This window comes from Falco biarmicus, chromosome Z (assembly GCF_023638135.1).
Source record: "Falco biarmicus isolate bFalBia1 chromosome Z, bFalBia1.pri, whole genome shotgun sequence".
In the NCBI taxonomy this organism is placed as follows: domain Eukaryota; kingdom Metazoa; phylum Chordata; class Aves; order Falconiformes; family Falconidae; genus Falco; species Falco biarmicus.
Genome location: NC_079311.1, coordinates 33,044,809 through 33,057,456, shown reverse-complemented (window position 1 = coordinate 33,057,456; position 12,648 = coordinate 33,044,809). Strand labels below are relative to the sequence as shown.

The window sequence follows — 12,648 nt, the reverse complement described above, 5'->3', positions numbered from 1 at the left end:
AAGTTCAGCAGCTTTTGGTAACAGCCGGATGTATGCCATGCAGTTCCTCCCTGCCCCTTTTTTTGGAATAATCTTGCTCTGTCTCTTACTTACTTTAATTAATTGTCTTCTTTCCTTCTTGTCCTACTTCCATTTGTGGTGCACTAATTATCAAAGGCCTCTGACTCACCTGTGTGTGTTTGTTGTTTGGATATCTTCATTTGTTTGTTTTCTGTTGATCTTGGAAACAGCATTGGCTACTCAGAGCATTTGTGTTTTCCCTGATCAATCTTGATGATCACCTACTCACGGTTCACACTGTTAGCCTGAGCCCTGAAGGTGAAGTCTCACTTTGTGATGGGTTTCCAGTAACTGCAACTCTCTCCTAGCCGGACTACACTCTTTGTTCGCGTGTTTTGCTAGAATATTTTAGAAGGTACAATTGGAGGTCGGTGTTTTCAAGCTGGAGGCTGACAGCTGGCTAGCTAAATCCTAACAAAGATGCTGAAATCAAACTGACCTCATTCTTTGTGACAGCTGGATGCTCTGAATAGGTTCCTCTTTATTAGACTTCTGTTTATTTAACCTTAATATGTAACTGTACCTAGTTGCCTTTATGAAATTCTTTCTTTAATTATAAGTAATCAGCATTGCTCATTATTTAGCATGCTGGACACTGGCATTTTGGGGATAATCCTTTTATGAGTAATATAATTTGGGCCTTTTTCATAATTACCTGTACATCTTAGAGGTCTGTCTCTCATTCTCATGTAGCTCTTGAAAAAGTAAAATCCTGACTTTCCAGTCGCAAATACAATGCAATTCATTTTTTTAAAGTTAGACATTTTCATATTTCATTTCCTAATAGAGTTGTTGCAGGGCAGAGATCAGCTTGTGCGGGATTGCTAATGAGGTGATGTGCTTGCATGCTATATGTATTTTCCCAGGAGAGGAGTACTGAGGGTTAAAGCACTTAGGCAATCTAGAGGAGAAGGATGTAACAGGGTCCAATGGCTGGAAGCTGAACCAAAGAAACGCTAATTAGAAATAAGGCCCATTATCTGAAATGAGAATGATTAACCTCTGGAGCAGGGGACTAATAACCTCTTCACTATCACTTGCTGTCATCAGATCAGAATGGGATGCCTTTCTGAGAGTGATGCTTTAGTTGTGCACGGGTTATTAATTTCAGTATAGAGGCAAGTGGGTGCTGGTCAGTGGTGTGTTCTTGGTGGAGAGTGAACTTAGATGCAGGCTTCTGGTCTCTGGCACTGTGACTGTACAGCCTGTGTGTTCTCTCCCTCAGCTGCAGCTATATTTCAAACTTCACACTGAATCCCCTCTCTGACTGACTCACTCCTTCCCCACCCTACCCCCCCACTGCTTTTTTCTAGGAATTTCTGAGCTGGTTGTGTTGTCTTTGTTACATTCTTCAACCTCTTAACTGATTTTACATTTCTTGAAGGGTGATTGTGGTTTTTCCCTTAGGATTTTGTTGTGCTCCCGTCTCTCTTCTTCGGCTTCCCCCATGGCTGCAAGAAGAGGGGAAAGGGACCAAGGAGCCATCTGACCGCTCAGTGCCAACTTGGGTGTGCTGCAGCGGCAAGGGGGAAGAATGCTCTTGAGAGGCACTGCTTTATGAGCAGTGTCCCATTAGTCCTGAGCAGTGCCTGCCAGACTGTTGTGGCACGGAGAATGGGTGTTTCTTTCTGAAAGCTGCTGTGGCACGGAGCTCTCATCTAGCTGTGCAGGGGCAGTGTCTGCCTACCTGCAAGAGCATAAAGACTGGATCTCTCTGGCCTGCTTTCCGCGTTGCTACTGTTCCCTTCTGATCGAGTCCAGGGCTGTCGTCAGGGTTGTTTTATTACTCTCTCTCACAGTAGGTATGTGCAGGCACTGTGCTGAGTTGCATTGTCATTTGAAAAGGAGAGTACAAAAGAGGTTTAACACAGGACTAATGTAGCTCTCCTGTTGCCTAGACAAAGTGTAAAAATGGATCTGAGTTAAATGGATTTTCATTTGTTTTCTTTGCAGCTCCCCGGGGAAAGCGGGGCTGGAAAACCTTTTATGCTGTGCTGAAGGGAACGGTCCTGTACTTGCAGAAGGTAGGGGAAATCACTGTCTTTTGGAAACTAATTAAAGAGGGATAAAGCAGCAGGCATCCTCTCTGCTCTCAGAGCCCACCTCCAGGCTTTTTCCCTTCTGACACACAGTATAGCTGGCTCTCTGTTCCCCACCCTGTTTACACACACATTCAGACATGAATCCTTTCATTGACACCCTCCTGCTTTTCACACTTTCAAGTTCAGTTCTATTGTCCCCATCCGCATGTGCACCCTATCAGTTCCAGTTTATACCCTTGCTGTCACTTATGGCTGAAAAAATAGCCAGCTTTACCAGCAAAGACAGCATTATCTCTGTATCTTGCACACATTCTTCTAGGCTGCTTTTAACATTGCATTTCATACATCTGACTTCCCCTCCTGTAAGGCTGTCCTCCATACCCATCTTTTCATAATACACTTTTCTGCAATGCTTGCAAGACCAGCTGCAAAACAATTGAATGGCAGCTTGGCCTTGGTAGGAATCCACAGCTTCTGCTCCACAGCAAAACTGAAGAATAAAAGGGTACTATTTTTTCTCCCCCCAAAGCAAGAAGAGACACTGGTTTTTAACCGACTTTGCTCCCTAACAGCAAGAAGTCTCAAAAAAAAGGAGTCAGCTGAAACCCTTCAAGTCTTTTGGTTCAAGCTTAAATATAGTACAGTTTTAACTGTACTCTTGGAATGTGAAATGCAACGTACGAGTGAGAACAGTCAAAATCAAATAAATAGTAGCAGCTAAGTAGATTGTTAAGGCTGTTTGCCCCCCAGCATATTAAAGAAATTGGTGGTGTTTGTCCAGGCTGCCTTGTGTTGTAGATGTGTGCTCCTTTGAAAGGCTTTTTACATTTCCACTGTGGTTTGCAACTATCAGGAGTGCAAGCTCAAGTGCATACTGCTGTTTTCTCCTCCTCTGCTGTGGCTTTTGGAAGTTGTTGGTTTCATTGGAACCAACCTGGATAGTCTCTGAGAAGAGAGTGCGTGGTTTGGATCAAATTCTTACAACATGAGGTTTACAAGGTGGATGCTCTGAGTGTAGTACCTTTTTGAGAGGGTTGAACTCCTGAAACAGACAAAACAATCTGCAGTCAGCATGGAAGATTTGAGCTGAAAGTTGCTGAAAGCCAGTGCAAGAGACTGGAGGTAACTGCTGAATTGCAGCTGAGCCTTCCCTCTGGTCCTTTTGCTGGCAGCAGGTTCAGGTTTTACTTAAGTGGCCTTCATGGCAAGTTTGTACTTGCTCTTTCCTGGGTGAAATGGAATCACCCGCTCTGATTTCTGAAGTAAGTCATCTTCAATATTCACCTGAAAAGACTGTGTGGTTCCCTAAGAAGTAAGAAGGCTCCTTGTCTATAACACATTAATTAATTTATCTGATCTTTGAGGGGGATTAATAAGTTTTCAAGGGGAAAAAATGGAGATGCTGTCTATTGTAGAGTATTAATGAAATACTTCTATGAGTATCACTGGCATATTAGTTTTAAAAGCTTTCTGTTTAACAAAATGTAGAAATGCTGATGTAGCATGCAAATTTTCTACAGAATGGTTCTCTTTCCAGTCTCACCCTCCATCCTTTGGAGAGCAAGAGAGTAATTTCACTTGACAACATCTTTGCAGAATGAAAGGCATTGCTGGAGTTCTTGTTCTTTGTTATTTGTGTGTCTTGCACTTGTCGCAGCACTTGAATTCAATGATTACAGGGTGGTTATTCTGCAAAGCTGCACTCTCCCACTTGGTTGTGAAGACACTTGCACTGAAGCCATCTTACTTGTAGCACTGTGACAAGCAAGGCTTTTACTTTAGTGCCGTAAAAGGTTGACAGAGTGTAGAAGGTTGACAGAGGGGCCTGATGGGAAGTGACTTTCCCAGAGTGATGGGTCAGCTGTGAGACTCCCCAGGGTGCCTCCAGCCCCTGCTCAAACACAATGCCTCATGCTGCAGCTTTGAAACATGCTCTGATTTCTCTTTAGCTGCAGAAGGTCCAGCAGGACTTTGTTTCAGCCCTGAAATAAACTTTGATCTGTTAGGGGCATGGTATTGCAGAAGCTGAGGGTGCTGGTGTTTTAAAATACACTGCTAGTTGTTGCAGTAAAAGGTGCTGAGCTGTTGTTTCATTTTGCAATGTACCAGGAGACTGAAATTATCCTCATTTCATAAGGTTCAGGAGGGTGTTTGTAGAAATGCATAGCTTTGGCAGTAGTCACAGGCAAAGGATTTTCTTTCCTCTGTTTGCCTTTTCTCCTGATTATGGAGTACTGTAAGGCAGGGTGCATTAACATATACACATACGTTTTCCCTCTTTCTTTCATTATCTGTATATTTTCTGCGTAACTGTGGAGGTCATATGTGGTGGTGGTTGCATTGTGCTGGGTGCTCTTCAAGCAAGGGAGAGAGAAATCTCACATTCTATGTGCTGTATACACGAAAACACATGTACTAAACTGTGCACCACTGCTTTCTGTGTTTATCTGAAACTCAGCTGTTCCCTCAAGACACTACTCTAATAGAAACATTAATTGTTCGTAGCAGCTGTGATTCCCCCAGTGGGCAGTGAGATCCCAATTCTGCTGTCATTCTGTTTGCATACCAGTCCAGTTCTCCTTGTTTTGCTGTCAGAGTCCGTGTATGAGAGTGGTTTGTAAATGGTGGTCACTTGAGATCTACTGAGGAGTTTATCTGGGCAGTCTCACCTCCATGCCCACATTTTATTATTTTTTTTCCATTGGAACTGTTCCAGTGCTAATTCCTGTGCTGCATATTGTTTTATTTTTAAATGTGTGATTTAAGAGAGATTGTTTCTGAATTAGTGAGCACAGGGGCCACCGGAAGGGCTCAGTGGAAGTGTTCACAATTAGCCAACTAAACATGCCTGCACAGTATTATATCAAATGAGAGGTTTGACATGTTTGGGATGTTGGCCCTGTGTCTGGGCATCCTCAGGCCAAGGTTAGTTTCCTGCTCTTGTTCGTAACAAGGGGAAATTGCAGAGCAGGAGCTTGACAGAATGTCTGTTCACTAGACTGACATGAGTGTGATGTGTGTACAGAGGTTTATAAGGAGAGGATATGAGGTTGACCTCTCTTCCTTGCTAGAAATTGCTTCTGGGCATGGACCTTCGTGTTTTGTTGGACTCTTCTGTGAGGCTTTCAACACCTTTGCTTTTTGATATGTCACTTGATAATCTTGCAAGCTTTCAGATATTTTTATGTTTTCTCAAATGTACTTCCTATATTAAAATACATTAAAAAAAAAGAGGGAAAGGACAGAATGATGTTAAGTATTTGTTGATGAGACTTTCTGAAAGAGAATTTTGCAGCTGTTACATGCAACTGAGCAGAGATATTCACCCACGGTACACTGACTGGTAAAAAGCCAAATGCCATTCTCTGGTCTATCAAAAATGGATTTAGAAACATGCTGACTGCAGGTCAGCAGGATGTGGGAAAGTCATTCTCCAAGAGTCTTGAGAAAGATGAATTCAGCATGTCATTGCATTGTGTGCAGCGCTCACATCAGCCTTCAGTTGACAGAGAGGTCACAGTTCCTTTCTGGCTCCTCATATATTTCTTGCCACTGTCTTGGTCTAACTTTAGTGAGCTGCCTTCCATTTCAGCTCAACCTCCATGTTGACACCAGCACATCAGGGCACATGCTGTTCTTGACGGCATAGGAGATACGAATGTTCCTGCTTCCCTAGCATTCCCTGCCAGCTGAAAAGAGTCAGAGGCCTTAGAGGAGGAATTTTGACAGCACAGTCATGTCCTTCCAGCTTTCTCTGAGGCTTGCCAGCTATGTGGAGACGTTTCCGGTATGCTGATCAGTGCCTTTGGAGAAGCTGGCGGAGCCCCAGCTGTCAAGGTAGATTGCAACCAGCTGATCTGGTGGGATTAGCAAGGATTATCATGAACGTTCTCTGTTGGAAAGCCAGGACTGTGCCTGGCACTGCCCAAACGTGGAGTTCTTCTGGAAGAGGTTTAAACACCAGAGCAGGTTGTGGATGTTGGATGCGTCTTATGGAGGAAGCCATGAGGCAGCAGGCCAGGTGATAACTGACACTGTCTCTAGGCAGTAACTTGAGGAAGTCCAGAATAACACATTTCTGAGGCCTGTCTAAGTTCATTTCCTGGCCCTGAAGTTTTCCTAGTATCCCTGGACAGTGGAACCAGTCATTTCTCCCAGAATGACTACCAAATAAATCAGCTTTTGAAGCCTGAAGGAAGAGGATTGACCTAGGGGCTTGCTTCTTCCATCTTCTAGATGGGACTGGGTTGGATGTTGGACAGCCTCCTTCAGTTCTAGTCCTTTGGCTAGGGACTTTCCCAAATCTTCCTTGAAGAAGGTTTAGAGAGTGCCCTGAGCAGGAGTCGGCAAAGTCCATCATGATATGGAGAGCCCTCCAAAACTTGCTGGGGCTCAGGCTATGAGAGAGGAAGGACACTGAGCTTTGCTTGCTATTGGACCTTGAAAACCTGTGGTGTGACTGACGTTTAGGTTGAAAACTACACTTGGATTTTCTGTGCAGCAGTGCTCTGCCTTTCTGCTAGGCCTGCCAGGTCTGTGCTGGCTTGTGCCCTTGTCTGGCCACAAGTGGAGGTGGTGCTGTGACAGTACTGCTGGTTAGCTGCATCTCCTTGGGTATGAGCAGCAGCAAGTTCAGGGCTTGCACTAGCTGGACCTCTGTGAGAAAGGATGAGATGTGGCAGAGGAGCAGGATGCTTTGTCCTCCCTTCTGTGAGGTGGTCACTATAGCTGGTGATTCCCCATCTATTAAAACTCATCCTGGAGAGCCCTTTGGCAGTGGTGCAGTAGCCTCTGGCTGCAAGCCTGGTCTGTGTGCTGCCAGATAAGCCCGGTAAAACCGATTCATGCATGTTAACCAGCTCTTCTCTGGGGTGGGTGCCTCTCTGGGTGTTTAAGCTAGTGCTACCCCTGCATGTGCTCTGCATCCTGCACTCTTATTTCCTGCTAAACTCCATCTCCTAATTCTTGTGTTCAAGTGGAGGCATCAATAGTTATCATGCCTGCAGGGAATTATTCCTCTCGCAGCCGTCACACCCCCTCCCTGGGTGGGTGTTTCAGATGAGACTGATTTCTGTGATGTACTAAGGGGGATAAATTGAGTCAGTTGCAGTCTGCTTTGGCCTCTCCTGCAGAAACTGCGCATGCAGCATTGCTGGCAAGTGACTTCTCCTCGAAAAAGCTCCTGGCTTTCTCAAGCCATTTGTAGTCAGGTGGGCTTCAAACTGAAGTTGTGGCTATACCATGATTGTGCCCTCATCCAGTTTCTGTCACTCCAGAGACCAGACTGCTCCTCGGCTGATGCTTGATGCAGATGATTTTGACTCCCTGCTTTTGTCATTTGGTGTTAGGAGTGATGGTACGGTTGTGTCAAAAACCTGGACAGTGCTGTGCTTGCCATTTGCAGACCCTGAGCAGAGAGATTTAAAAGATGTTGCTATGTTTGCTTTGTGGAGACTGATAAGGAAGCTTCTCCACTGTGTCAGGGCCTGCCTGGGAAGGCATAAAGAGGTAGCTGTTAGAGAAAAATAAAAATTGAGCAGTAGAGGCTGAGAACCCAAGCAGGAACCAGCAACTGAGCAGTGGAAGTGGGGAGGTGGCCATGAAGGACTCCTGAAATGAAGATAAATAGTCCACAGCTGTTGTGATAGTCAAATAGTCCCTGTTTACCCCTTTTCTTGTCAAGCAGGTACTGGAATGACTTCTCTCCCTTGCAAAGAGATTTTAAAAAAAAAAAAAAAAAAAAGAGGGAGAGCAAAAGGAAAAGACGTTAAAGGTAGTGGAAACTAAGTGCTCAAGTCAGGTTACATTCAGTTCATGTACTTTAATACTATTAATGGTTATGGAACAAGGCTTTTCCCCAGGCTAAGGAAAAAGGAGGAGCACATGGAGAAGAAATAAGATGGCATTTTCCTCCTGTTAACTCTTGCAGGATGAATATAAGCCAGAAAAGGCTTTGTCAGAGGAAGATCTGAAGAATGCAGTTAGTGTGCATCATGCGCTGGCATCCAAGGCAACAGACTATGAGAAGAAACCCAATGTCCTCAAGCTTAAAACAGCAGATTGGAGGGTCCTGCTTTTCCAAGCCCAGTAAGTGTTCCCTTCTGATTTGTGCCAGTCATTGAGGAAAGAAAGCAGTGGTGAAGGAGGGGTAAATTCATGCCTGGATAGGTTAAAGCAGAGGCTTAAGAGGTTCTATCTGTTTATTTGATCAGAAATAAGATTAAGTAGTGATTTGATTAGAGTGCACAAGTAGTTCATAAGAAAGAAACATCAGGTTTTAAGAGGCTTTTGCATCTAGCTGAGAAAGGCATGACAAGATGCAGCAGCTGGAAGTTGAAGCTGCAGGAAATTCAATTTGGAAACAAAGCACAAACTTAGAGCAGTCCGGGTGCTTAATCATTGAAACAAATGACCAAAGGCAGTCTTGGATTGTCTGTCTCCTGATGTCATCAGGTCCTAGCTGAATGTCTTTCTAGAAGATACAGTTTGGCTAGAAACAAAGTTACTACTTAACACAAGAATTATTTGATTAAGTGCTTTAGGCTGTGATATCCAGACAGATGACTTGCCTTTTGCTTTTGACATCAAAAACCTATGCATCAGTCTGGTGCATGAGCCTTTTCTGCTGAGATCCATGTGAAACCTCCTAGAGATCTGTGGTGTCCAGCACAGCTGAGACCTTACGACATATGCCTGAATCAGGGCATTGGTTGGCTCTGTCGTGTGTGTTGTTTGGATTGGGTTAGGAAAAGATGCATGCTAGGGTGAGTTAAGGACTTAATCATGAGCCAGCCTGTGACTGAGATACCTGACACTAACTGCTTGCAAAGATAGACCAGAAAACTGAGCAGACTGTGAGACTTTTCCAGTTCTGGTTATTCTCGCTTTCCAAATGCCATTGAAGGGGTGGGAAAGAGGTAGAGGAGGCTGAGTCAACAGGTGCTCAATACATGTTTCTTCCCAAGGAGCCAAGAAGAAATGCAGACCTGGATCAACAAAATCAACTGTGTGGCTGCTGTCTTCTCTGCACCACCATTTCCAGCAGCAATTGGCTCTCAGAAGAAGTTCAGTCGCCCGCTCCTGCCAGCAACCACAACGAAGCTATCTCAGGTGAGCTGTTTTTATGTAGAGGGTAGGTGACTGTGATTTCTCTGGCTGGCTGGAGACTGGACAGTGGTCCTTGGCATTGTTTTATAACTGTTGCCGCTAGCATTCCTAGGAGAAGGAGGTTTGCATGGTAAATCTCTGCTCATTTCCCGCTGCAGTATTTGAAGTGGGGGTACAGAATGAGCAGACTTGAATATAATTGATTTATATTTTTGAAGAAAAGCAATCACCAGCGTTCCTAGGACCAGATACAGATTTTTCATCCTGCGTTTATGGCTCTGCCGAGAACGTTTCAAATATTGTCTGGTGTTTTTTTGAATGTGAGTGTTTATTGCCACTCATTTCAGAAGAAATGGACATACTCCTGGTCTTTGGCTTATTGGGGTGATAAAAGGTGAAAGCTGATGCATCAGGCAAGCATCGACTGTATTTCTCCCATAATACTTTTCCAGACTGCAACCCTTATCAGCTCACGGATTTCCTGTTTGATATATATTTATAAACTGTCTCTTGACAGTCTTTCTGCATGAACATCTTTGGTCTCCCCTTGTGATCACATGGGCTTTTAGCTTCCACAACATCCTGTGGTAGGGAGTTTCACAGTTCTACTACTTCTTGCACAAAAACCCACCTACTTCTGTTTGTTTTATACTGGCTGGGTCTGATGCTTCTGCCCATAGATCTGGGTTCTTTGGGAGCTGTGATGCATGTCTACAATTCCTCCTGCACCAGCACGAATATGATATTGATTGCGTTGATCAGGTTGACAGAGTGGCGGAGGTGATAAATCCCAGTCCTAGGTGTATACTTTACGAGTAACCTCTTATAGCTTTTAGTCATCTGCCTGTGCTGGATTGCTTCTTAAATGCATTTTTTTGCCATCTTCCTAGCTTAGCAACACTCCTTAGAAACGACTATCTCATCATCTGTATTTCTCTAAGGGGGTGGTTTTTATATGTCGCCCCTGCTTTTTCCCTCTCCATGGCAGTATCCTGTCATCATACGATGTGGTGACCGAGTTTCCATTTTCTATTCTGGGTTAAAGTTTAAAACACCTTTCATAAAGAGTAATACTAACTTGTCTCATTCGTGGTTTTACCTTTTTCTCATGCATACCTTTTTTAAAATACTGTATGGGGCTTCAATAATTTACCCCCAGACACCAAAAAAAGCTTTTTTACTCATTTTTGTTCTGTGAGATTGTTCCATTTAGCATGTTTTTTCCTAGTCTCATTGTTTCCATTTAATCTCGAAAGGAAAAAATATAGAACACAGCCCTATCGTTTGTGTCTTGAAGAAGGGGAGACACAAAAAGTGGAATAATATAAGCTGTTTTAGCTAAAGGCAGAAGAGTGTTAAGTGTTCAAAGCAGATAAATTCAAAGGCAAGCAGAAACATGTCTGCTTTTATCTGTCAGTGTGGAAAAGCTGCCAGCAGGCTGCTTCTCATTTGGCAGACAAAAAAATATGAACTGTCAAATCCCTGTTGTTACTGTTCAGGGTTTTGTGAGCTGAATCATGATGGACAGTAGTTCTTCAAAGGACCTGTTCCTGGTCAGGCAGAAGTCAGGATGCAGTGAGAATCTAACATGGGCAAGGGAGAGAGGTTGGACATGACAGTTTGTGCAAGATCATTGTACCAAGTTTGCTCTGAAAAGGAGATCAGTGACTGATCTTGTAGTCCAACCAAAGAGGGATGTGACAAAGCTATATATGAAAGAACAACCAGTCCAGAAAAGATCTACTAGGATGGTGTTTTTTCCCTTTTTTCCCAAGAATGTGCATGTACACACAAAAGCTCCAAAGAGCTACTGCCCTGGAAATTACAAGTGCCAAATTAATAGCTGCTTAAAGGCCTCCTGTCATCAGGCTGTAGAACTCACTGCAACATGATGTCACTGGGACGAGGGATTCAGCACAACGTAAAGAGTGATTGGGCACTAACAGAGAGCACAAGCAGATCCAGGGTAGTTACTAACAGCAACAAGAATTTTTGGCAGCCAATAGCCTTCCACGTATAGGTGGAGGCAAATTATCCCACATGTTTCTTTCTTCAGTTCTCTTGCAAAATAGTTGAAACACAAGATTAGCTGGGGCTCAGCTATCATCCTCTATAGAAGTTTTCCCCCTTTCTGGTCTTTTCCTCAGCTGCAGGTCAGTGAGCTGAAAGGCTCACTCCCTGGTGTGGCTCAGTGTGGCGCAGGCACGTCCAAGCTAGGCTTGACACTGCAAGCTGTGCTGCCGCACCACTGGGGGACAGCTCCTGGCAGCTATCCCCTCCTCTGAGGCTAGGTACTGTGCGGGAGCTGAGCTGGGTACTGCCCGCTGGTACAACAGCTCTGGCTGTGTCACAACAATTCAGTTGATGCTTAATCTAATCAAAGTGAAAACATTTCTTCTATCAGCGGTTTCACTGATCCTGAAACATTCCTAAATTAAGCCCCAATTTTAACATTTATCCCTTTGTGTCTTCTTAAAAAAATAATTACATTAATCTGTTCCTCTAAGGACACTGATTACATACAGTGCTCTCATCCTTACTTTGTATGAAATACTTTTTAGTCAATACTATAAAGCAAAGATTTGTTATTAAAAATTCTCCTTCATAAAAGATGTCGCTGCACTCAAGTTAGCACCTTCTACTTGACTGCAAATAGCATTGTAAGCCTAGTCAGACTGGGTCCAACATGGAAGTTATTCAAGAAAAAAACCAAGCCAAACAAAACCCGAAACAAACAACAATCCCCCCCCCCCCCCCCCCCCCCCCAACACTAAATAAAGGCTCTGCTTACAAAAAAATTGTATGATAGTGTTTGATCTGCATGGTCATGTCTATATTTTGGACTTACCTAATTCAGACAAAATTTCAGATCAAAACCTAGGAATGGCCAGAAGGCCAAGCTGCAGGAGATGGAAACCTTCTGAGCTGGGGGAAGGTTAGCTGACAGATGGACTGGAGGAAGTGCGTGGGCCTGGGATTATAATAAAGGAAATCACCTAGAAAGGGAGAGTAGCAGCTCCTCACTTTCTCCAGCTGCACAGTGGGATAAAAGCTGGTAGCAGCTTAGCAAAAAGAGATGCTTTTTGAGGGCTGGACAGCCCTTACTCTTCTGGATGCATTGCATTGTTCTGAACAAACGGAAACGGCAGACCAGAGGGTGTTTGGTAGTGCAGAAAGGGAGGGAAGGGCCCTGACCCCATGTCTTTTCTGTCCTGGAAGGCATGACTTTTAAATTGCAAAGTCCTGAGGCAGGGTCTTCACCTGTCTCATTCTGCCCTTTGCCTAACTGCATGCACAACAGCCTTAAATAATTTGCTAAAAAAATTACTAGACTAGAAGTGTCATGTTGTCAGCAATGCTCCGCAGCAAGCTGCTTTCGTTGCTCTCAGCAAGGCGAGGGATGACAGGTTTGCTATCCTTCCCAGAGGCATCTGCTAGC

The 12,648-nt window shown here is 44.1% G+C and overlaps 1 protein-coding gene across 8 annotated transcripts in view; it reads left to right on the top strand.

Moving 5' to 3' along the window:
• PSD3 (pleckstrin and Sec7 domain containing 3) overlaps window positions 1-12,648 on the top strand; it is a 140,452-nt gene that overhangs the window by 104,824 nt on the left and 22,980 nt on the right. For all 8 annotated transcript variants that reach the window (XM_056324301.1, XM_056324300.1, XM_056324302.1 and 5 more), the window contains 3 exons: window positions 2,014-2,084; window positions 8,032-8,189; window positions 9,068-9,212. In XM_056324301.1, the coding sequence (XP_056180276.1) occupies window positions 2,014-2,084; window positions 8,032-8,189; window positions 9,068-9,212 (374 nt within the window). The remainder of the gene's footprint in view (window positions 1-2,013; window positions 2,085-8,031; window positions 8,190-9,067; window positions 9,213-12,648) is intronic.